The 25,147-nt window shown below is 38.5% G+C and overlaps 2 protein-coding genes and 1 pseudogene across 7 annotated transcripts; 1 reads left to right on the plus strand and 2 right to left on the minus strand.

The window, feature by feature from the left end:
• Positions 1–1,512: 1,512 nt before the first annotated feature.
• LOC144658752 (calcineurin subunit B-like) lies at positions 1,513–8,840 on the minus strand (annotated as a pseudogene). Its single transcript, XR_013571777.1, has 5 exons — positions 8,654–8,840; positions 5,826–5,886; positions 4,252–4,461; positions 3,071–3,255; positions 1,513–2,143 (listed from the first exon to the last, which is right to left on the minus strand). The product of XR_013571777.1 is annotated as a calcineurin subunit B-like (transcript).
• Positions 8,841–9,257: 417 nt separating this feature from the next.
• Positions 9,258–15,005, plus strand: LOC144658753 (protein ripply2.1-like). 4 transcript variants are annotated; one of them, XM_078519222.1, is made up of 6 exons: positions 9,258–9,383; positions 9,502–9,555; positions 9,883–9,962; positions 10,439–10,505; positions 12,936–13,000; positions 14,138–15,005. In XM_078519222.1, the coding sequence occupies exons 3-6, from the start codon at positions 9,958–9,960 to the stop codon at positions 14,331–14,333; spliced, it is 333 nt and encodes a 110-aa protein (XP_078375348.1). In that variant the 5' UTR covers positions 9,258–9,383; positions 9,502–9,555; positions 9,883–9,957; the 3' UTR covers positions 14,334–15,005. The 4 variants fall into 4 exon arrangements, with proteins under 4 accessions (XP_078375348.1, XP_078375343.1, XP_078375344.1 ...); XM_078519217.1 differs by having other exon boundaries at positions 9,305–9,765; XM_078519218.1 differs by having other exon boundaries at positions 9,305–9,555; positions 9,664–9,962.
• A 146-nt stretch (positions 15,006–15,151) lies between these two features.
• LOC144658750 (acetyl-CoA acetyltransferase-like) lies at positions 15,152–25,071 on the minus strand. Of its 2 annotated transcripts, XR_013571776.1 has the most exons (8): positions 24,850–25,071; positions 23,266–23,447; positions 22,710–22,827; positions 22,172–22,315; positions 18,724–19,001; positions 18,310–18,420; positions 16,645–17,365; positions 15,152–16,108 (listed from the first exon to the last, which is right to left on the minus strand). XR_013571776.1 is itself a non-coding variant. In XM_078519216.1 (7 exons), exons 1-7 carry the CDS (start codon positions 25,049–25,051, stop codon positions 17,195–17,197), a joined length of 1,206 nt encoding a protein of 401 aa, XP_078375342.1. In that variant the 5' UTR covers positions 25,052–25,071; the 3' UTR covers positions 15,152–17,194. The 2 variants fall into 2 exon arrangements, 1 of the variants encoding a protein (XP_078375342.1); XM_078519216.1 differs by having other exon boundaries at positions 15,152–17,365.
• Between the last annotated feature and the right edge of the window lie 76 nt (positions 25,072–25,147).

Genomic DNA, 25,147 nt, shown 5'->3' on the forward strand with positions numbered 1-25,147 from the left:
CCGACTTGTAAATAACGACAATAAATTAAGATCTCGAATCATCGTGACGATTGCAAACAAGAAAATACTGGTAGTGAATTGCTATTTCCTCTTTTTTTTCCACTTGTATATCTACCCTACCCTCACCTCTACCCTTCCCTTCCCTACGCTACCCTACCCCACCCCACCCAAAAAACGTTGGAAGGCCAAACTACAACGCAATCGTTTTCTTCTTCATTACCGTCCAAATGACATCTGGTCAAGACAAAACAACGTGTGCAATGTCAAAATTTCCGAGAGATTTTGCTCGTCGAAAATGTCAAAACTACGAAGATCATTTGTGCACAATAAAATCAAACTTAGGTAACAGGAATGTACAAGAAACAACTTAAGTTATAGTTATCAAACAACGTACAACTGCGAGATAACTGGAGAAGAAGGGGCGTGTTTCTCAAGTTGGCTCTGGCGCGACTCTATCCATATTTTAATACTAAATTGTTTACCACCAAGATTCAACGTAGTACTTTATAGAGCGGTTTTCACTTGAGTTTTGCTTTGCTACGCTAAGTGATTGGATTAAAAATCTCGCGCCACTTTCTCAGCCAATCAGAACTAAAACCAAAACCAATCGTGACTCGCTCCCCCACGTTTTCCCGTGCTTCGTGCCGGCTACATGTATTTGCTTGGAGTTTTGATTGGTTCACTGGATTGTCTGTGTCCTTTGTGATTGGCCAGAGTAATTACTTTGGTTTTGGTTTTACGACACTCAATTGAAACCTGCTTTAATACCTTTAATTACAGATAATCCCTCCCTGAATAACTACGTAATATCCGACACGTTCCGCTCCTAGCAAGAGTGCTGCACGTGCAAAAGTTTGTTGAAAATAAACGTGCGATAAGTAGATAGGCAAAAGAAGGAAAGGAAAAAAAAGTATTAAACTATTAAATAAATTCTCTTTTCTACCTTACTATTTATTACCGTATTAATTTTAATAAGTGCCCTGAGCGCTAATTAAATTTTTGGACCCGATTAAAGTGGGCGCTTATTCAAGGTGGGCGCTAGTTCGAGGCTGGGCCCTTATTAAATGTTCACCATTTTTAGCAAGAAGTGAGTTTATTTTTGGAGCAAAACAATAAATAACAACAAAACGTGAAGATGTACCAAGGCAGAATTTTAACTGTGCATTGACAGTTTCTGTAAAATACTAAGAAAACTCGATCTTTGGCGGGGAAGTCTCTCCGTAGTACTAAGTCAATTTCAATCTCATTGTCCCAGTACTCCTCTTGTGCACTTCACTTTTTTTTTTTTTGGGGGGGGGGGGGGAGGGGGGGGGGGAGGCTGGGCGCTCGTGGGAGCTTATTAACTTTTCCTACCTTCAGGATGGGCGCTTATGGACACTTATTTGAGGTAGGACGCTTATCAAATAATTACGGTAATTATATAAACAATCATCTGCCCACAGCACTCCAGAGGCATGGATGTTGAGCCATTAGCCAGGCTGGTTCCTTTGGTCTCCCTTGTTACGTGGGAAGTCGACGTCTTGACTTTTTTTTATTAACAGTTTTCATATACATCACGTTACAATTACACATAACACGAATTTTTACAGGAAAAAAATAGGAAAAGGAAAAGAAGTAACATCAATATTCACACAAATTAAAGATCTATTTTACATGTAATGCATTCAATAAGCTATATAAGACGAGAGGTTCATTAGCACTTAAAAGTATTGTCATTAAATATATTCTCAGGCATACATGGCTTTTTCTTTGCAAAAGTTTCTGGTGAAAACTGCGTTTTATGGGGGTACAAGATTTCGACATGCACCAACGGTCGGAAAGAAAGCCTGGAAATCCTTCTATTTTGGGATTTACTTCTTTTGTTCTGCAGGTCCATATGAAATACCTGGCCACAAGAAAGTAAAAGTATTGTTTTGTGTGGGAAACGTCTTGACTTAAAATCGATCTTGCATAACACCTGTCTGTTCGCTCAGTACGTATGGTCTTGACATTTTCTTTCTACATGTTTTTGTCCTCTTTGCCGCCACTTTGTTTTGTTCATGTATTCAGGCAATATACCAACAGTTCCACTTCATCTACCATTGGATTACGGAAGTTGCAATTCCACAGTAAAGAGTTCTTCAATTTCCTCATCAGAGACAATCTAGCACAAAAAAATGAAATAAAAATTACTTGTTATAGCTTTCATAACTGATGTTCAAAGCATGCCTTAATTTTTATACTTCTTTTGTCCATCATTTATGTTCAAGGACATCTACAACATACCTTTTTGTGTTGAAGTTTACACGGAGACTGATTTAGTAACATATCAGAATTTTATTCTGATAAATAGTGCCAAACTGAATGAAATGCGTAGTGTCTACGTACGGCACAATATTGTGATAATTAATTTGTCCGTTTTTAATCAAAGAATCTCATTTCCTCGAATGATGGCAAATAGCAAACAGAATTCCCAATACGGACCTCCCGACCGGCAAATAACATACATTTATTTTGCACATTTTTTGCTTAATATGGTCAAATGGCACAATAGTGTAATAGTGGTAGTATTGATCCATCAAGGTATAAGGACTTGAAAGTGCTGAAAACCATTGCCAGCCACCTCACTATACTTTGTTTTTGTTGAAGAAAGTCAAAGCCCAAACTCTGTGTAAGTCAGACAGTTAAGAAATTAAAGGGACAGGTTATCCAACAATGACTTCTTCACTGTTTAAAGGGACTACATCACAGATTTTAACAGATTTTTGAACAGCTAAAATTTATATTTGTGTCATAGGAAACTTTAATGGTTCATTTTTCTTAACAATTGCTATTTAAGAGCACTAGAACTGTTTAAAAGCGTGTTTGCCAACGTTTTTTAAGCCATTTCCGGGCACCTTCAAAAATATCGGTACCGTTTATAGCCAAAGTTTGATTTCTATCCCCATAAAGGTTGTATCTTCAGTTTAATATTCAAAGATAAATGTTTTTATGGGTTAAGTTGCCTTCCACTAATTTCAGAACAGTTTAGACCAAAAGTCTGCGAAATCCCTGTGACATACTCCCTTTAAAAAACTGACCCATATCTTACTTGCGTGAATTCTTCAAATGTCAATCTTGTAGGTTGCTGCAGGTCACTCCAACTCAAAATGCTTGTTATAATTCCCAAGACATAGTCATCTGTCATTTTTGGCCCAGTAACCATTCTGAACAAGCTAAACAGTTCACTGTACGACAAGTATCCATCATTATCAGTGTCCAGTAATTGAAATGCAACTGGTAGGAAAAAATACTCTTAGATTAGATGCTGAATTATGAGATACACATGGACATCTTTCTCTATCTCCACACAGGATGTCTTTGACCTGGAGGGACTCCCATATGAAAGGGGTGAGGATGCTTGTTGGATAAGAGACCAATCGGGGTGTGGCTCAAGCTTTTCCTGACCCCTAAAAGAAAGCAAATTACAACCGGTAATTTATATTTGTATAATTGTTTCTTTGTGTGCAACCCTAAAGGAGACTTCGAGGGCTAAAAATCAAGCGTTTTGCCCGAACACCCTAAGTGAGATTAGGTAAGGGCTTGCTGCCGGCTTCTTCCACTCAGTGGCTGAAAGAGAGCTTATGATGGGGTGAAATTTCACTAGAAAACAAAAGACTTTAAAGACTATAAAGACCAAAAAAGCCACAGAAAAGCCGGCTGGGCTTTGTAACGAGTCTGATCTTATCTTTTCTTAGCTTCATCCCTGCTTCATCTCTCTGGTTATAAGCCTACCCAAAACCCCTCACGAAGTTGTAAAAGCCCAGGGCTTATAACCAAGATTTAACAGTTTACATTAACATCTTATTGGACAAAGAAAGAGGGAGGTGTTGTGGTCATGCCTAATCCTTGAATTATTCTCTTTATTTTTTAAGACAACTCACTCTGATGATGATTAGATGCAAAAACGGGCATAGGCAAAAAATTAGACAAAAATGGAGGTATATATATATATATTATATATAACACAAGAGACAGAGTTCACGGGAATCCAACATAAAAAGCAAGTTAAAAATATGATGTGCAGCAGAGTATTTGACGAAATGCGAGGTACCGGTGTTGGATAGCCGATGAAACACTGACTCAAGTGTTTATATATCTCTCAATCAAACCAAACATCTATCCTGACCGGGCACCAAATCCCCATTTATTTTCTTTTTTTATGAAATTTGATTTGAGAAGTAATCAACAGACCCCACACAGGGAAATGACAGTATTCCTAACAATACTCACACTGTTTCTTTCATCAAGTGAGTTAGTGGACCAACAGACAGAAGCTATGAATGATTGATGTCAACTTTTTCCTTGCCAAGATAACAGATGCCACTTTAGGCATAATGGTAATTCTCTGTATGTCCAGGAATGTTTGAGTTTATACCACCATGTCTGCCCTCTGGATCAAGCGTGCAAACCTCTTCAACAGCCTTGATATCCTTCCAGTGACTACAACAAAAAAAGTTTCAGTGCACAGAAGAAATATTACCGGTAATTTTATTATGTATAACTAATTTATGGAGGGGGACAAGGGGGCCTGAAACTCCTGCCTCCTGAACTTTTCACTCCTGCTTCTTGCCCCTTCCTGAGTAGTACCCTCTTTTTGTACCATAATAATTTATTTTCTATTGTGAAATATAATAAAATGTTGCAAAATTTTACTCATTTTCTCCTGGCTCCTACCACTGTAGGAATCCTGCTTCCAATTACAGCCCAGTCAAAATGTGCCGGCAGCGGCAATTTTTTCGCCTACAACAAAACAGCTGAGCGCCTACTACACACTTAAGTTTATTAAACTTGATAAAATTAATCAGGATTAATTAATTTTGACTTTGCCATAAAATCATCATACAATAAATTAATGTTAAAACAACAATTACTTTGATCTTGTTTTGCTTGTATCACAAGAAATATAAACCAAAACACAGCAACAAAGTTTCTCCCCGCTCATAACACAGCCAAGAACTGCCATATTTAAAAATCGCCACAGAATGCACTGCAAACCATTGAAAGAAAGAATGTATGTCATGTATGCTAATGGATAGGATACTGGTGATGTCTCACTGACTGAAGAAAAGGCAATATTCTAGTTGAAAATAATTAGTTTAGCAACAAATATTGCTGTAAATGGAACTTAATCAAGCTGTTGACGTTTTATTTACCAGTCTTCTGAACATGTAAAAATGCTCTTGCAGTTAAAAAAAGATGGTGTCCAAACAAGCTTGTGGCCTCTGCTGCCTACTACTCCAGTCATCTTGCCTACTACTCAAAAACATTTTGACTGGGCTGAATTATTTTCTCCCTTTTTGACAGAGAAGTGATATGGGAAAAATGAAATCTGGAACTTGTCAAAACTCAAATGGAACTTAACAACTTGCTGGAGAAAATTTGAATCAAAAGTTGCAAGTTGTTTTGAGCAAAATATTGATCAATATTGAAACACTGGGCTGCAACATTGTAAAGTTTGGGTACTGAAACAAACTGTATATATAACTTCTAATAATCAATAAATTACAAATAAATAATAAGTTATTGTGTGATTCATTTATAATGTTACAGGGCTTAAAAAAAGTGCTGTCCAGTCATCAGCTGGGACAAGTAGATTCCTTTGTTTGGAAAGCAACTTTTCATGCTCATTTGCCTGATGGGCAAACTGGGCCCAGACAAGTCATCTGCCTACCAAATCACAAAAAAGTAAATTTAGACAAGCATGCACTGCCCTGTTAAAGTAAACTTTGAAAGCTACATGTCCAAAGGCCAAAGTTCTTTTTCAAGCTCTGTTTTACAGTCCACAATAAGTCACATGTACATACGGTTTGAATTAGCTTCTAACTCTCTTATTTCATCTTCATTTCCAAGTGAAGCTCCTGCCCCCTAAAAGAACAAGAACAGCAAGGACAATATTTAATAAAAGTAAATTATTTTACTGCTGTATAACATTCCTATAATAACTGTAAACCTACTATATGTCTCAACTATAACATAGGTGGTGGAGCAGGGGTGCCCCCCCCCAAACAATTTTTTTTTGGGGGGGGGTCAGACCCTCCACATTTCAGTGTCAAAAGTATCACTAGTACAGCATAAAATTGGTTTGGCAAGACACAAATCGTTTTATCAGGTTTGTGCTTGGTTGGATAATATGGTGTAGAACTTTTAACAACGCTCCTTTCTCCAAAATGCTACTAAGCTAAGGAGAGGTCCGCAATCTGTTAAGAATGTGTTTGACAGGCATTGGCGACTGTAGAGCATACATTTTCTTCCCTTTGATGTCTAAAGAACACCCCCCCCCCCCCAGGAGATATGTGTTTTGTAGTAATTTCAGAATATAAAGGGTTAATAACTCTCCCTGCCAAAAATAAAGAAATATGGAAATTTGCAGTTTTACTTATCTATATAATCACTTTACACCTAGAAATTTTAAAATCCCTTGGATTGAGTCATTATTATCTTTCAATCAAATTAATTTGCAAAGGCGGGCATTTCCATTCACTTTTCACCTTTTAGCAGCACTTTACAGACCACTAATGTCCAGAGTTAAAAAATGCCATAAGTAAACTCATTATTAGATATCATTCTGCTAATGGGCCTACTAGACACACAGTTTTTCATATTTTTTACTTTCATTGGTTTTCAAGATAGACATAAGAGTGAGTCCCAAGTCAGTTCAAAATCAAGCATTTAAAATATATCTGAAAGAATAAAAAATTATGTTCACTGTTGATCAAAAACCTGTGGTCAGGAATGAGATAAAATGAGAAAATATATTCAGCTTGCCTGATTATGACAGTGTGGATTAAAAAAGTAAAAATTTAGCTGGATGGAACGTCCTGAATTGAATATAGGTATATCAAAATAAGAAACACAGAAACAGATTTGAAAATCAGCTATAGGAAAAATAGCCCAAATTCAGGACTTAATTAGGAATAATCCATTTAATGGGATGTTACTTAAGTGGAAGTCAGCTCTGTGGGATTAAAATGGTAAACCCCCTTGTTAGTAATAGGAAATGACAAAGTTAATGTACCTTTTAAAATACTACATATGGTGTATTTTGATGACTTACCATAAGAAAAAAGTTGCAGGAAATGACTAATATGTTTTCCACTGATAATGAAATCTTATATTTTCAAGACAAAATGATAAAATAGTCAAACTATAAGGAAATAAAATGTCATGTTCCTTCATTTACAATCACTATGAAATATTTTATCATTTATGCCTTTTCAATTTTGGTATCATAAACAGACATTTTGATTTATATACAAAGTACAATTTCCTGGAACCTGAAAAATTATGGACGTAATGTATAGTTTTTTCTAAAGACAAGGCCATTTAAAATGGCTTAACATATTGACAATTTTTATCCTTAATAGATCCATTAGTTGCCATGAAAACTCCACTATCTCAGGAAATATTACCAGCAAAATGATCCTAGTTCTTAAATACAAATTGCCTCAAGGTAAAAATGTTGATCTGTGGAGATCTAAAGTGGAAACACAGACATGCCAACCTAGCAAAATCAAAACCTGGGAGATCACCCAAAAACGGAGTAAAACAATAAAGCTTTGCCTTGCCGATTCAACCACAAAAACTTATCAAATATCTTAAAGGTTCCTCTAAACTTGACCAAAATAAGTGTGAAAGCACATATTTCAAGCACTTTCCGTGTATCCCAAAGATTTGGTGACCCATTATTTAGGAAGACCAGGAGATTCGGTCTTTATCTGGGAGACTCGCGGATAATTCAGGAGAGTTGGCATAGATCAAACTAACCATGAACAATGACCAGGTTTTTTTGTCTCAGCCATGCACCCATCTATACACTTTATTTTTGATGAAACCTCCCCGAAAGGGTCACCATTAAATGAGGCCAGATAATTCTGCCGCAGGGTAGCTGCTGCAGAAAGGTTCAATCGTAAAATACCCTAATTCGCTTAAATTTTATTATTTTTCATACCAAAAAGTTTTTACTCTAGACTCATAAACCATATATTTTCATTAACATTTTTGAGTTCCTGAATTATAAATGAAGCACTAGGATCCACATTAAAGTTGTCATGTTTGACAGCCAGGGTAAATAAAGAGACCCCTCCCACCGCATTTTAGAATAAAACACCATGCACATTTCCAGCTGAGCAAACCAATATTTTTAATTAAAACGAAAGACAATTTCCAAGTCCTCAAGTGGTACGCTTTTAAATCTATTTCAGCAGCCAAAGCTTTTAAGCATTATGTACAGGAAAATAAGTACTTATATGCACTTACGGCAAATGTTTATCGACCCCACCGTCCATCTTATCACAAAGGCCTCCGCCAGGAAAAATTGTCTTTGAAACCATTATGAGAAAAATACCCCGCTAGAATCACCTGTTTCGCCCTATTGTTCAAATAGTCCATTAACTTGTAGCATTAGCGGCCTGTAAACGCATTGAATTTCGCTTTTCATGTGCAGTAGATTAAATTTCTTGCGCTTTTATCGAACAAAAGTGCAATTTTGACGCGGCTCGCAGTAAAAAAGCTTTCTTCGACCTTCGGTAAATCCGCGAAAATTTGCTAAACGGAATGAAAATTACTGTATTTAATACCTGGGAGTTCTCGCACCTTTGGCTAATCTAAAAACAATACACATCTCACTTCTTACCATAGCTGAATAAGCAGAAAACTTTCGTTGCCTCCAAGAAGCACAAACATGGCGGAGAGTTTACAAGATGACCTCCGGTGGGCCCCCACTGGAGGCCGGATACAAATCATCTACACTTACTGGGGGAGGTGGAGAGGAGAAAATGTCGAAATTTTAAATTTCCTCTCGTGAAATTTGGTGATAATTTTGCGCGAATATTACACACTTTTTCCGGATAAAATGAAAAATTACTGAGTATTAGGAAATATATATTAATTGAGTTTGACTTTAACAACAATCATTCCTGTCCAAAAAAGTCAAACCATGCTAGTACCATGCGGACCATGCTCTAAAAAAATCCGACTGCAAAAGCCCTGAAGATAGGCTTTGCAGTCGTATAATACAGAATAAAGATAAATTTACATTTTTAAAATAGATTTAAGCACAACAAAGAAACAGGATTGTTTTGCGTGACCAATAAGCCATGTGTCTTCGCAAAACGTGTGCTTTGCTTTTAATTTACAACCTTTTTGCTTCTTCCGACACCACACATGTCACAATAACCATATTTGCATTAGCTTTGCCGCCTGAAAAGTACTAATTTGCTTTTTAAATGTGTGAATTCAAACGCTGTGTTTACGAGTTTTCGACACGAGCTTACAGCGGCGCACAAGGTTTTTGTGGAAGCCCCGACGGTCAAAACAATGAGTTGTCTTTGAAGGCTCGAGTGATTGGCCAGAGTGACTCTAAGGTGTGAAAATCTCCTAGCTCCTGACGACAGCCGAGGCACGTCTAGACTGTATTTTGGCGCTGCTCAAACATTTTGTTAAAGATTTCACGCGTTCCTGTACTGTTCCGTCTTGTCCTAGATCTAACACGACTCTTCCGTGAAGAAGACCTTTTCGTTGTTTTCGTGACTTCTGGTAAGTGCGTTATACGGGCCAATTCTTGTCCAACATGATAACGTATTAAACTCGAAAAGACGCATATTCCTTGCTCATTAACACCTAAGCTTTTACCTTGTTCACCAGTCATTGCCATTTTAATGAAGCTGTGAAGTTGCCTGTGCTTTTCCATTCCGCCTATCTTTGAAAGGAACTGGGAAATCCTGATCGCGTATCGAGCACATTAAGGTAACTTTACAGCCCATGACTACCTAATTTCGTAATAGAGTGATTTCGTGACTCAAGGTTGGCTCATTAATTCTTGAAATTATAATAACATAGCTCCTTTCTTCTTCCGATTGACAGGAAAACCGAGCAAGCCTAGAAGAAAACACCCGCCGTATAGCTAAGAGGATCTTTTATTTCTACTGAAGCCGCAAGATGAAGTGAGTGCTTTGTTGTTACAAATTTGTAAATTGGTTAAAAGGAAGCCGGGCTATTCAAAACAGGAACCTGATAAACTAAAGGGGTTTTCGTGAGCGTTGAATTGACGGTGTGCAGTGCAAAGAAGGAATTTCACAAAGTACTGTGTCAACAGACAAATTATGTCGTGTTAAGCTTTACTGAAAAGAAAGCACGAAAAAACTGCACGAAAAGAGTTTCAGGCGAAATAATGAAATTGATGTCTTCCCTTCTAGCTTGGAATCACTTGCGCTTACAAAGGGGTTCTTGTGTAGTTGTCATGTTTTACCGGTGAATTATGCACGGAACACAAAAACCAATTACTTGTACATGCAGATCCGTGAAATCAATGAATTTGGCCATTTGCAAGTATATGTCGACCTTAAATTCATGCGAAGCAACATGCCACACTTTTCATTCACGGCGTGTTCGTAAACTCATATGTTTCTAATCATTTCAGCAAAATTTGGCGCCCATGGATCGAGTCACCCGAAGATCATCAAAGAAAGCAGCGACCACGATACGCGGTAAGTTCACTGTTTTATTCAATACGACAGCTTTTAAAACTATAATGGTATGATTATTTCGCAACCCAATTGGGTTACAGCCTTACAGCGGGCAAAAAGAACATTTTTCAGTGAAAGTTGTACATTTCGCTGCGGGTTTCAGCACGAAATTATGTCACGCGCGTTCACCTCTTTGTTCCCTGTTAGTTCGCAGTTTTTAAAAACGTTCAGATAAAGGGTAATAAGGCCAAAGATGACAGCTTAGTCAACGCTTTCTATCAGTTTTCTCATCAGTGACGATTTTTTTTCGTTTTTTTCTTTGTTTTAGTAAGCTGGCGGATTTAACACGAGGAGTATTAAAGCAAAAGCCACTCCTTCAATATCTATTCATGAGCTATTCATGGTTTTCTATGATAAAAATTAAATTTACAGTAATTTAAAAAAAAATCATTGCTACTCGTTGTTAATTTGGATCCAACTTTTTTTAAAGTTGCACTGAGACCCAACTGGATCGAACAAATCGACACTGATTCTTGAATGAAAAAAAAAATACAAATTCAAATGAAAAATTAAACTAAGAGAGTCTTTCAACGCCGCCACTTTAGGCCGGGAATCAGAAAATCTTATATAGGTAAGGTGACAGAAAGATGGTTATAAATGGCAAAGAAACATCGGGATTTAGTCCCTGAACATAGCATAGATCAGGTCAATTGAATCAAAAGATCTATTTCAATGGAAATTCCCTTGCAATATATAGCCGCGTTTCTAGCTATAACGGGTCCCAAATGATATCCGATTTTCGGCCGGGCGAAGACGGCCGGCGGGCTATATTGGACACTTTTTATTATCGGTTATTTTTTTAAAAAAAACACTTGTCCACAGTTCTATATATCCAGATGCATTCACTTCAGTAAATCCTAGAATTTCTTAACGAGTTTCGTTAGACGCTTCAAAAGCCACAAATCTGGCGGAGGGATGGCAAGTACCCACGGTACCTGGAAAAATTGATGCTCTCTGATTGAGCTTCCTCGAGTAACACCCCTCCTACACCTGCTCTTGAAAATTTCCTTTGGTTACTATTTTTTTTTTTTTTTTTTTTTGCATTCATTGGACCTCGTGAGATTGTGAAAGTTTTATAATTTGCACAAAAAATGAAAGAAAACTATATGGTCTCGTAATTTTCCGGCCAAACCGCCCCGGCAAACGCCCGAAAAAAGAAAAACAGGGCCGATAAATTTAAGGTCTTGACCGATTGAGAAACGCTTCGGTGAAAAGTACTTTTAAACGGAGTTGGACTTTAAAACTGAATGCTAAATTAGTCAGTTTTGGAAAATTTTGATCAAATAAAAGATGATTTCGATCGAAGGCTTTGTTGTTGAAATAGATTGCATGCGACATCAGTGTTGCATGTGAATTTGGATGTAACAAAAACTCAGGCTCCCGAATAACGAACTTCCATGTTTTAGGGTTAAGCATTGCCGTAGCCGCCATTTGGAATTGAATGCTGCAGCAGAAAAAGCCGATGACACTGAACTTTGTTCATGTACTGATTGATATAAACGGACATCGGAACGAAGCAAATGAAACAGTTTTGGAACCTAGCGAGCCAGATAAACAGCCAAAATCACATGAACAAAGAGAGTCGCCATGGCCGGTAGATTCGTTTGTAGACGGCTGAAACAACAAGCGCGAATGTCAAACCACTCATACATGTACTCATTGAATCTTCCAACTTTGTTCTCGATATTATTTGATAGGTACAACTTTTAGAACTATTAATAATTATAATAAACCGTAGAACTGAGAATTAATGAATCTGATATCAAGAGATGTTGAGTGACTTACAGCATTACAAAAGCGTCAACTCAATTTTCAACAAACAGTGAATTTTGGGCGTCAACGAAAATTAGCTTTCTACCTTTATTACTAAATTACGATGAAACTAGTCAATACTTTGTTCAGAAATGTGGAAAAATCAATCAGCCTTATATGTAAATAACAATAGTTACAGCAGAAATATATATATAGTTCGTTAGCGAACCGACTTCAGATGTAGGCGAATCGACCAAAGAACGAACTGCATGGTCGTTAGCGAATACACTCGTAGACGAAACGCCGGACCAGCTACCCTATAAGAAGTTCTAACTTCTATTAAAACCCCCTGCTTAAAGGACCGCAAACCATTTACGGAAATACGAATGTAAAAAACCGAGCCACTGACCACAAATTGATTTTTAAAGAACCCCCTGACATACGGTATGTTAAGAGGATATTGCAATGGAAATTCCCCGTTAACAGAAAACATTGTCGCTGAGTTTTCAATACTTGCTCGCTTCCCTTAAAATCAGCCACTTCTTTTCCCGATAAAAAGCACTGCTGTAAAATCTTAAGATAATATTCTGTTATAATGTCGCTTGCTCATTCATTTTTTTTACTTTTTTTTCTGAACAGCCCTATGGACAGCTGAATAGAGCAGGAAATATAGAGCAACAGCCACAATTTAAACATCCCGTCAGGTAATTTCAGCTGCCGAGAATCTTAGTAAAACTACTGAGGATCTTAGAAGTCAGCTAGCTCTTGAAAAGCACTGTTTTTGCGAGAATTTAGAGAAATTGCCGGGAATCTTATTGAGAACAACCAGACCAGTTTGAAAATCGAATAAAACCTTTCCTTAATGGTTTAAAACTGTAGAAAAACGTTAAAGGAATACTATGAAGCTTATAGGAGTATAGAGATGGGAAAACCGTTTAATCAGTGAGACGTGAATGGATTGCATTGAGACAAACTCGACTTTCGTCGTGTGGACAGAGTCAAGCTGGCTTATGGGCTACAACAATCAACTATCACCTTTATTCAATATTTCACTGACAGTTGGTCGCTACAACTGAACTGAAGTTTTTTATCATAGCGGACCTCATACAGCTCAATTTTATCAATAACGTTAAGCCGTGGTACAAACGTCGAATTAAAATTGTCCATCAGACATTGTCGACAAAGCGGAACAAGATTTTCTATAGTTCGCAGTTATAAACGATTTTCTTCTGAAAAGCAGATCGGTAAAACAGTATTGCAAAATTCGGACCGCTCAGTGAACTAATCGGAACTTTTCCTTTACACTGGACTAGTTTGCCATACACCCGGGAGTAAAGCCTCGAAGGTTAATTCAAATTTAGGGTGAGCTAGAGTCGGGGGGGGGGGAGGGGTGGGAGGGGGCACTTATTCGGCGGGATGGGGTACTTGTTTAATTTTCCCAAATCATGGCTGCCAGTTTTGATCCCTACACCTCAGCCGACTCAACTGCCTTCTGCCTTGGTGGGCCCCTCCATAGGGAGGCTTCAAAGAAGCTGTTGCTGACATAACTAGTGCACTAGAACTGCGATGACGATCGCCCCAAAATTTCTCAATATTTTTCTGATAGCCTTTTTTTCTAGTGCACTAGAACTGATTACATTTCACATGGTATCCGTAATTAATCTTGCTTAGTTAGTTAGTTAACACGACAAATATCATATTCAACCTTTGTGGGAGGGGGGGGGGGGGGCGCTAAGTCAAAAGGGGACAATTACTTCAAATACTAGATACCTTTTGCTTACTACGTTTAAAAGTAACTTTCTGTTTACATTTCATGACATTTAGTTTAATTTCTCTTATAGATTACTTTGGACAAAAGCTGCGTATGATTACATGTATTCCTCAGGTGAAACACTTCTACGGAATTTCCCTGTTCAGGCAACAATTCAAGTCGTAGATCAGTATGACAGTGATAGCAGTGATGACGATGAAGACGACGATGAAAACATCGGCAATGAATGTAGCGAGCAAGAAAATGCAAAGAAATGCAAACAATAATATTTATTATTTTAAAAAGAAACATTGTAAATAAGCGAACCTTGAGAGGAAATATTCATATATCCGTATATACACACAACGAAGTGTAAGAAAGTTATTTAAAAACAGCTTTAAAGCATGTCGTGAGTTTAGGGTTTATATGATAAACTTTTTGAATAGAGTTAGAAAGTTTAATATAAGTAAAAAGTAAGAATGCAGTTTATTGATCACAGTTAGATTTATCCAGATTTAACATGATTTTAATAATATTTAATAACATTATCAAGATTAAATTGTGATTTTATTTCGTTTAACTGTATGTACTCATTGCTGTACACAGCTTAAATTGTTGGCTAATAACCTATTATTTTTTTTTATAAATAATAGTTATTATACAGTTGTCAATTGTTTTATCTGAGCTGTCAGATATAGCGGTCATATAAGTCTATTCGATTCATTGTCTATTTAGTAAATCATTTTGTTGTTGTTTTTTCTGTTCGATATTTTGTAAGAAATAGTCATTTTGTTTAGTTTTAAGCTATTACTAGTAATTAAATAATATACACTACCATGCTAGCTCTAACACGATTGAGAGTTTAATAATGGATATAAAGGATCAATTTAGATACTTGCTGCATGCAGGCTTAAAGAATAATTCTTACTATTATACAGTTTTGTAAAAAAACAAACAAACATGCATATATTTCTAAAGATATTATATAATTCATCCAAGCTTACAAAAGTATGTGTGATGTGAATGCAAAGTTCTGCTTCAGTCCAATGTCTATAGGAGGGGTTATGCAGCAGGGTTTTGTCTCAAAAAAGAAGGTCTAGTCTTAAAACAACAAAACACTGGTCAAAACAAACAAAAAAATCTTTGTTTTTATCACAAATTATGACAAATACTATTAATTTTCTATGAATCAAGATAAACAAATTTTCTCTGTTATTCAAACTTTATTCATATTGTTTATAATTTTTCACACACAAGCATTCTTTTAAGAACATCAGTCATTTGTAACAGGAAAATAATATTTATGATAATTATTATTATTACCAGTATAAATAAGACCTGTAAAGCCAAGCTGATGCCACTGTAAATTCCCCAGTCAATATAAATATTTTATACATGGATATAATGAATGAAATAAACATTGTTCGATTGGTTACTTATTATTTTTAATCTTGAGGTTGGGTAATGAGGTTCTCAGAACTCCAAATGCTAAAATCAAACTGGAAATAAACAAATTATACAGTAAAAACCTGCGTGTAAGAACCTTGGGATTTAAGAACCTTCTGGCAGATATTTGCTTTTTTAATACCCCAAAATATAACAACCTGTTTAGCCAACAAATTCCAACAGGTTCTTATATGTGGGGTTTAACTATTTAATTTATACACACGTATATTTTTTTACCAAAAAGTACAGTACTGTATCATTGATCAATTAATGTTGTTGGACGTTTGGCAACATGGGTACATTAATAAATATTTATAATGTAGAACAGACCAGATTGTATACTATTTTGTGATAATCAACAACAATGTTTACTCTGTAGAAATTAAGAACCTAATTAAAAACCTACTTAGCCTAAACTGTCAATAAGTACCCCATAATACAAGAACCTGTTTTGCTAAACTCTGAAAAAAGTAGGTTCTTACACGCGGGTTTTTACTGTAAACCATGCTTGCCTCAATGTGTTCCCTTCATCAATTTACGTTTTTCAAACTTGTTAAATTATTGCACCTTCTTTCTCTTGAAATTGTCTTGCCTATTTGATACCTCTAAAACCCACCTTAAAGTGCATATGAAGCGAAATTTTTTTTGCACAATTTTATCCTTCAATATGTTAATAAAAACAACTGCAAAGTTTTAACTCTTAAAAAAAAAATTTGGTCCTGATTTTGGCGCTGCAAAAAGCCTTATTTTCTGTTTAAAAATGTCCAGAAGACTGGGGCGAGTTTATGCGCTTGTGACGTATTGTTGTGGACAGCTTGATCACGCTTTAGTCGCCAATAACAAGGTAACTAAGGGAATTTGTACAACTTAGACTATTTGGGGCACCAGCCACGCAATATCTTTCTCCTCTTCTTAGTTGACCTTAGTTTCCCTCTTTCCGCCATGTTGATTCCAAGAATCTTGTCCACAACAATACGTCATCAGCCCATTTTGACCGCGCGATTTGAAGGACAATTTTGAGGGCAAAATAGCGCAACTTTCAGGCCTTATAAAATTGCGAGTTTTTTCTTGATAAGGTTCAAACTTTGGGATAGCGTCTTAAACATACAGAACTTTCGAAATAAACAAAAGTTGATTTCGCTTCATATGCACTTTAAGTGAGCATTACTGAAAGCCCTGATAATTGGTTACTTTGTATCATTATAATAACTTCTTTAAAAAGTACTTGAAGTAAAAAAAAAAACATTAATATTAACATTAAACCAAATGCAAGTTCTCAGAATTCAAATCAGAGATCAAAGAAAACCATAGAACTATTATATTGTTTCCATATTGTGCAGTTCCAGAAAATATTCATACCCATCCCAAGGAAGGTCATTGGAAATTCTGAGCAGGTGAGGGGTCTCAAAAGCCAACATTTGTAAAGGAAAGTATGGGGCTTAACTAGAATTTCCAGAGGGGGTGGGGGGATTCAAACCAAAAAACCTTCCATGGGAGGGGTATGGATATTTTTTGGAACAACACATTTCCTTGTTAGAACTAGACATGAAACATGTCTTTAAAAGTTGTTTCGTGTTTTTTAAATTAGTTTTTATATTGTTCTAAGAATAATTTTTATTTTCCCCTATACTTCCTCATCCCTAGTATTGAAATAGAAGTTCTTTATTTTCTGGGCTCTTTATGTCAAGTCTTTTTATAATCATCATAACCTTTCCACACACATAGCAATACCCATTCCACCACCAATGCACAAAGCTGCCACGCCTCTTCTTGCTCCAGTTCGTTTTAAGCCATACAACAGAGTGACAAGAATTCGACTCCCAGATGCTCCTATGGGGTGTCCAAGAGCTATAGCACCTCCACTGACATTGACCTATGAAAAATTTAATTGAAATAAAAATACATAAATTATCAACATTACTACTGGTAGTTGTATGTGAGGTGCAGTGGCCTAATGGCTAGCATGCTGGTCTCTGGATTGAGCACTGAGTCTGGTTCAAGCACTAGCTTGCAAAGCAGGCGTATTTAGTGAGCATACCGTAAAATTCCGGTTATAAGCCCTGGGCTTATACAACTTCGTAAGGGGTTTTGTGTGGGCTTATAAGTGGAGGGGCTTATATCCGGGAGGGCTTATAAGCGGAATAAAAAAAACGTTTCGAAACGAGCCACGGGAGTGTTGATCGAAATACGTTTTTTAGCTAAAAACGCACAATGAGGCAACATTTAGCCCTGTTTAGTACTGTCGTCCGGCACAGGGGGGCTTATATCCGGGGGGGCTTATAACCGGATGTATTTTTTTTGTTTCCAGGTAGATGGGCCTATAACCGGGGGGGCTTATAAGCGGGGGGGCTTATAACCGGAATTTTACGGTATTTGTCGAATGCATTTTGATCGGGCGCCATCTTGGATTCTTACTCAGGAGAGGATTGGGGATAGGAGAAATGTGTCCTAGGGTAGTAGGAGTGAGGCAGAAAAGACAAACCTCTCTCAAACCTCTTCCAAACCTCTCTCTGCCCTCATCCAACATGGCGGCGAATCTACTCGATCGCAAACTAGTACAATGCGCGCCCACGGAAAACGCCTGCACTGCAGGCTATTCAACTGAGCCCTGGCCAGAGTCACTGTGTGATGTTCTTTGGCAGAGCACTTTAGTCTTGTAGTGCCTTTCTCAACCCAGGTGTACAAATGAGTCAGTGGCAAACTGAATAATGGTGTTAACCCTGCAATGGACTAGCACTCCATCCAGGGAAGAGTATAATTTATATTATAGATGCATAATTGAAACTGCTTAAACTGCTTTTTACATTAATTTTGTACCTTTTCTGGATCAAGTCCCAGATCTTTAATAACAGCACAGGACTGGGCAGCAAATGCCTCGTTCAGTTCAAACAAGTCAACATCTTCAATCTTCCAGCCGGCTTTTTTAAGCTGAAAAAAATAATAAAAAACACACTTGTACAAACTCAGACATTCTTAGAAGTGCAAATTTTACTTATAATTTGTAACAAAATAATATAAACACTGCTGCCTCACTCCTACATCCTAGGTTGCTTTTCCTCTCTCTCCCCAACTAGGCAAGCCTCTCCTGAATTCAATTTCAAGATGGCACTCCCCTAATCAAAATGCACTTGCTCCCTTAAAAATCACTTGCACTGCAGGCTACAGTTGACAATACTATCAAGACTGTATATTAATAAGAAATCACTGTACAACAATACAAGCTATACTTACAGCTTTCCTGGTCGCAGGGATGGGCCCTGTGCCCATCACTGCTGGGTCAACTCCAGCCTGACCCCAAGATACAATACGAGCTATAGGAACCACACCCCTCCTGGTAGCTTCAGCATATGACATAAGCACCACTGCAGCAGAACCATCATTGATCCCAGAGGCATTGCCTGCTGTAACTGTACCAGTTCCGTCCTGTAGAAAACAGGGTTTGAGACGAGCAAGACCCTCCATACTAGTGCCGTGACGTGGGAACTCATCTTCTGTAACATCTATTGTCCCTGCAAGTTAACACACCCGTGTTGTTAAGGCCAGGTCCATTTTAATTAGATTTTTTGGTCAGTGGAGTCAGAAGGCTTATTAATATAAATGCTTTGATTTTTATAGCATGAAGTGCCAGGGTGGCATGCCATATGCATTATTAACCAAGCGTGGGGTCAAGATGGCTGGATATTGGCAAGTTCTTTTTTGTGTTTAAAAGAGTGATATTCAGCCATCTTGACCGAGGATTCATTATAATGCCAAAAAGATACATTTTTTTTGCAGTATCAATGTGGGAAATCCCAAGCAGGCAAGATAAGTTCATCTTGCCTGCTCAGGTAGCCAATCAGAACACAGGATTTGCTTCATCTTGCCTGCTCACGGGTTCAGCCACATAATATTAAATGTGTATTACAGATACCCGGTACCTCTCTAGCATTCTGTCAGGTTGCCCAAAAAATAGCTGAATTCCCATTCACATGGAAAGGCACAATGAGAGTGAAGTTTCTTACAGAAGAATCCTACTGAACATTTTTTTTGTTTTATACCAGGACTCCAGCTGGGGCTCAAACCTTGCACGAGCTCTGAATCTGGATTTGGACACATTAGGCCACCATGCCGACCCCAGTTATGAGACACTCACAGTGTCAATAAAAAACCTTTATTACACGACTAAGGCGGTCCGAGGGCCAATAACTAAATCAGCCAATCAGATTACTTTATTTCCGCTCCCGCGAGGGCCGATATTTTCCAAGTATCGGACCGGGTTTTGTCCCGAATGATCCCGCGCGATTTAGCGCAAGATTTTTGTCTATCAAATCAAAGATGGCGGAAAGTACGGACGATATTTTCCGTAAAAATCACTGCAAAACTCCTGAATGGATAAGAGAACCAGAAATGCCCTCCTTCGACCTTCAAATTCAAGAATTTCTTGAGTTTTCTACTAACGGTGAACAAGCAGAAATGACGGAATGCTCACCTACAAGCGAAACTTTGCAACGAAATGATAACAACAGCCATCACAGTGAAATTGAATGCGAAGTCATTAATGATAGCCAAGAGCTAGAAGATTTTATTTCTGCGCAAAGGTCAAGCAATACAGTCAAGAAAACGAAGTCCGATATGAGAGCCCTTCAGCGTTTTTGTTCCAGTATTAACGAAACGAGAGAGCTGGAAAAAATGACATCGTCTGAACTTGACAAATTACTGTCAAAATTCTTCAAGGATGTAAGAAAAGAAAATGGCGCAGAGTACGAGCCAAGCTCGCTGACCTCTTTTCAACGAAGCTTCCAACGCTATTTTACAGAGAAAAAGTTACCTTTCAACATATTTGAAGATGAAACGTTTTCCCGTTGCCGTCAGGTCCTTGCTGCTAAACGAAAGAGCCTTGTCCAGAGCGGTCGCGGTAACAAGCCAAACGCAGCACGGGAGTTGACCGTAGAAGAGCAAGATAAGCTCTTTGAAAGCGGCCAGTTTGGAGACCACGATCCCCTAGTCCTACAAAGGACCCTTTGGTGGTTCCTTTCATTGCATTTTGGTTTCCGGGCCAGAGATGAATCGAGAAAGCTGTGCTGGGGGGATGTTTTACTGCAAAAAGATGCTGAAACAGGTCGAGAGCTTCTTGTTTGGCGAACGGAGAGAGGGTCAAAAACCCGCCAAGGAAACACTGAAAATGGCCATAAAAGACCTTTCTTGCCCAAGCTGTTTGCAACTGGCGATTCTAGATGTCCGGTGAAATTTTACAAAGCATTCGCAAACCACAGGCCTGAGGACATGAAGAAACCCGAAGACCCGTTTTACCTGGCAGTGAAGCACAAAAGGAAATCCGACGACAACATCTGGTATTTGCGTACACCACTGGGCAAAAATCAGCTTGGAAAGTTTATGTCAGATGCAGTTTCTGCTGCTGGCCTCCAGTCAGGTGAAAAGAAGCTCACAAATCACAGTGTCAGGAAAACCAGCATCGGTCGTTTGCTCGACGGCAATTTTCCTGAAAACTACGTGATGCAGCTGAGTGGTCACAAAAATATCCAAAGTTTAAGCTCGTACAAATCTGCTTCCTTGGGCCACCAACGCCAGATGTCAGACACACTCAGTGGACGAAAAGAGCCAGAAAATGCCAGTACCAGTGATATCAATTCTTCCATTCAGGACAGTGCAACCTCCGTGAGCTGTTCATCGAGCTCGAACGCCCTCGAAGGTGTTTTTGCAGGTGCAAATATTTCCTCTATATCAGGATGCACTTTTCAAGTCATGACAGGGCCCGTTCAGTTTGTAAACCAACCAGCTGCAAAGCGGCCAAGAAGAATCATGATCGAAAGCGACGACGAAGATTAATCCTGCTCAAACTTTCCAGTGCCAGCCATCGCGTGTTTTGAGTGACGCGTTTATGACAAATAATTTTTTTCAGCTCTGAAGTTTGACTAATTTTCCTTTAAGTTTCAAGTCTCGAAGTGATTTCGATAACAATACATTCAATGTTCAGTTTGTTAGATGTCATTTTTTTCCTCGTTTACTGAGCACTTTTCATAGAACAGAGCTAAGTTTTAGACTTTGTGAAAATTGAAATTAGTTGAACTGGTTGAATGAAATGACAAGCTGGCCGCTTTTTGACAGTTGACAGTTTCTGCCACCGTTGACAGCGAAATTTATAAGAGCAAATCTTATTGGTTAAATAAAAGCAACTTAAATTGATTCCAGCATTGTGACGGCTTACTCGTGAAAACAACACGTCACCGTGAAACCGCTACATCGGAGTTTTTATTGCTTTGAAGATGAAATGACCTTAAACACAGACATAATTATAACTCCTTTAGCGCGCGTAAAAGTTTTGCCGCACATTGGTTTCCACGACATCTACCGGGAAGCAATTCTCACTACACAAAGTTTTCAGTCGTGTAATAAATCTCTTATTAACCAAGCTTGCTCGGGACCGTACTGGGCGAATATTGGCCCTCGGTCTTTTTTGTACGGACCTCGCTGCGCTCGATCCGTACTGACAAGACCTCGGGCCAATATTCGCCCAGTACGGCCCTCGCGCTTGGTTAATAAGATATATAAACTAAATAATCAGTAAGTAATTACAAAGGTAACTATATTATTCACCTACATGTATGACGTATCAGTCAGCCACCATCCTGCTTATAAAGAAAATTATAATTTTTCTGAGGCTACCTTTACGGTAATTTACCTTTTCTTGTTTTGATAGGGATAGTGATAATCTCTTCTTTAAAATAACCTTCTTTCTGTGCATTCTCCACTCTATTTTGAGATACAACTGCAAACTGATCTTGGTCATCCCTGCTAACTTGCCACTGTTTTGCAACATTCTCGGCTACAAAATAAAAAATAATTATGCTTTCAACTGTTTATATTTATACATTATGTATAACATGCAGCTCTTGATCTAAGCATATAACTTCTGGTTGACAATTAACTTTTTTAGAGGTAAAGGTAGGTAAAACACTGCCTCATCCCCAGTTGCTTGCGATCGTTGGGGAAATGCTAGTTAATTATCGAGGAAAGCAGGAGGTGAAGGACTGCTTGCATTGGGGAAATGCTAGTTAATTATTGAGGAAAGCAGGAGGTGAAGGACTGCTTGCACTTCGTGCTTGCTCCCAATTCCCCACTCCCTGCTCCCGATCAAAATCCGCACTCAATCGGCCTTGGGAAAGCCTGTGGAGGAGGCAGGGTAAATTAATTCAAGGGATAAGATGAGATGTTTTTACCTGTTATTCCCATGTGGTAATTGTTAAAGGCATCAATAAGCCCATCTAACATCATGGTATCTACAAGTTTAGCATCACCCATCTTCAGTGGTGACCTCATGTTACAACAGTGTGGGGCCTGGAAGAAACAATAATGCACTTATGTTGTAAGTTAATAAATCATTAGCCTTAGTTATGGAAGCACACATGTTTGCCTCTGGTTGGGTTATATTATCACGTAACCTAGCCCTAGCAGACCAGACAGAGGTGCTCCGAAGGGAGAGATTGAAGTAAAGATGGGTCCTTCCTTGCTTGAAAAGGGAGATGGGGTGGAACTTCAGGGAAGGGGCCGCAGCTTTTCAATTCTTGCTCCAATAAAGGGGAAGGTGCAAACAAGTTTTCTGTGGCCCTTGGATTTTACATTTTTCAAGATTAGTTGTGCCAAAGTACTGACTCAAACCAAATCCACTCCAAGCAGAATATGGCAAAATATATGCAAACACTAGTTGTAAGGGAGAGTTTTGACATTGGTCTTGAGAGAAAAACAGAATTATTATGGAAGAAAAGACACTGTTACCTGACTCATACTTTCCTGACCCCCAGCAACAATGACAGCTGACTCATCATTCAAAACAGCTTGGTAACCCAATGCGACAGCCTTTAAGCCTGAACCGCACAGCATGTTTACACCATAAGCTGGAACAGATGAAGGGATCCCAGCATTCATTGCTGCCTGGCGTGCAGGTCCCTGGCCCTGTCCTAAGAAAGTAACAGAAAAAAATAAGTCAATAAAACACCTAGCAACAGCTCTGTTATGAAAAAAAATTGTATGCCTGCTGAGAAGATAATGTTAATTTTAAATTCATACTATATCCTTTTGTGATTCATACGTCATTTCTCAAAGTAACATACCGGTAACTGTAAAATCATGAGTCAGACTTTATATGAGCTTTTGGTACATTGCCTCCTAAATTGGCGCACTAGGAGACCATTTCAAAGTCATAGATAGTAGTCTCTGGAGGACAAGGTTAACAAAAATTTGGTCCCAGGGGTGGGCATTTGAAAATCTATGTTGCATGATAAGCAAATGTCCAGTAAAATGTTAGTAATGTTTTCAAAAAATAATGCTAAATGCCAAACAAGTTTGGCCCAGGCAGAGAATGGGGAGCTGCAATGCAGGCATAACTTGAGGGAGTGCACACCACCACTGCCACTGAAAATGTTTGAAAACAAAGATGGCTGGGGGTGATAGAAAAAAGCAACTTGGGGTAGAAGTTAGACTGTGTACATCAGAGAGAGGGATGTCTGTGTAGCAGTGTCACTAATTTGTTCTGGAATTATTTTGCATATTTTTTTAGGGGAGGGGGCAGATGTGCACAGGCTAGGTAGAAGTGAGGGTTGTAGGGGGTGGGGGGAGGCCAAGAGAGGGGAATTTTCCTTCCCACAACTTCCTGCCCATCCCAACCCCCCGGGGGGGCACTCCCATATATGGGCTATATAGGTATGTGCCGCCCGATAGGGTATGGTTTTTGAGGTTCTCTTTACTAATACTTGAACGGGTAGTTCAGTTTTAAGATACCTTTTTTTCGTTGATCTGGGCGTTTATTAAAGCTGATAGAATATAGGTACCCTATCTAAGGATCACACCAGGAACAAAATGCTAAAAGGACCAAAAATGATACCCTATTTAGATTTTATAAAGATATTTGTTTGGCCGTGCGCGGTTAGCCGCTATTTGGGTCGTCACGGAACACTTGTCCTTCCCTTGAATAGGGTGTCATTTTTCGGTTTGGGGCCTTAAAAAGGGTATCAATTTTCGCTTTCTTTATCTTTAAATAGGGTAAGGGTTTATCAACCTTGGCGGCAAGGAATACCAGGGTGGTAGTCAGATACAACAGGCAGCGCTAAGTCAACAAAAACACTTGTACTGCAAGCTAGGGAATGGGGCCCGGGAGGAGATTACAGGCCTTGTGACTTTTTTACTTTTGTCCCCTAGCCTGTGCACACCCACCCCCTCCCCTAAAAAAATCAATTCTCTAATTTCTCTTGAAGGGACGGGGAGAATGTACACAGGGCTATCACAAGGCTTTTTTCCAAACAATGGAGGTAAACACCTCTGGGGAAAAGCATAAGAAAAAGAGAATATTTACATATACAGTACCCGCGGTGCAAACTTGTCCCATGATGACTTCGGCCACGTCAGACGCTGGGACATTGCCGCGCTTCAAAACATTTCGTATGACCATGGCACCAAGTTCATGTCCTTTAAGTGAACTAAGACAACCGTTCAAGTTCCCGATTGGTGTTCTTCCTGCAGCAACAATTACAACATCCGAATTATTATACCCTGAACTGGACGCCATTGTGAAAGAAGTTGCGGGAGAACCACGCGGATTACCCTGGGGACGAAGTTGGAACTTCTCGTGTCCCTTTACACAACCATCCATTGGAAAATAGCG

This window comes from Oculina patagonica, chromosome 6, assembly GCF_052425735.1.
Source record: "Oculina patagonica isolate OP01 chromosome 6, crgOcupat, whole genome shotgun sequence".
Taxonomy (NCBI): Eukaryota; Metazoa; Cnidaria; class Anthozoa; order Scleractinia; family Oculinidae; genus Oculina; species Oculina patagonica.

Excerpts from the sequence above, each read along its gene's own strand:
- LOC144658753 (XM_078519222.1), top strand. Across the intron at positions 10,506-12,935 it reads AGCAGCGACCACGATACGCG|CCCTATGGACAGCTGAATAG; the intron begins GTAAGTTCACTG and ends TTTTCTGAACAG. Across the intron at positions 13,001-14,137 it reads CAATTTAAACATCCCGTCAG|ATTACTTTGGACAAAAGCTG; the intron begins GTAATTTCAGCT and ends TTTCTCTTATAG.
- LOC144658750 (XM_078519216.1), bottom strand. The coding sequence starts at position 25,051 with ATGGCGTCCAGTTCAGGGTATAATAATTCGGATGTTGTAATTGTTGCT. Across the intron at positions 18,421-18,723 it reads TCCCTGCGACCAGGAAAGCT|CTTAAAAAAGCCGGCTGGAA; the intron begins GTAAGTATAGCT and ends TATTTTTTTCAG. Across the intron at positions 17,366-18,309 it reads TGGGACTTGATCCAGAAAAG|GTCAATGTCAGTGGAGGTGC; the intron begins GTACAAAATTAA and ends AATTTTTCATAG.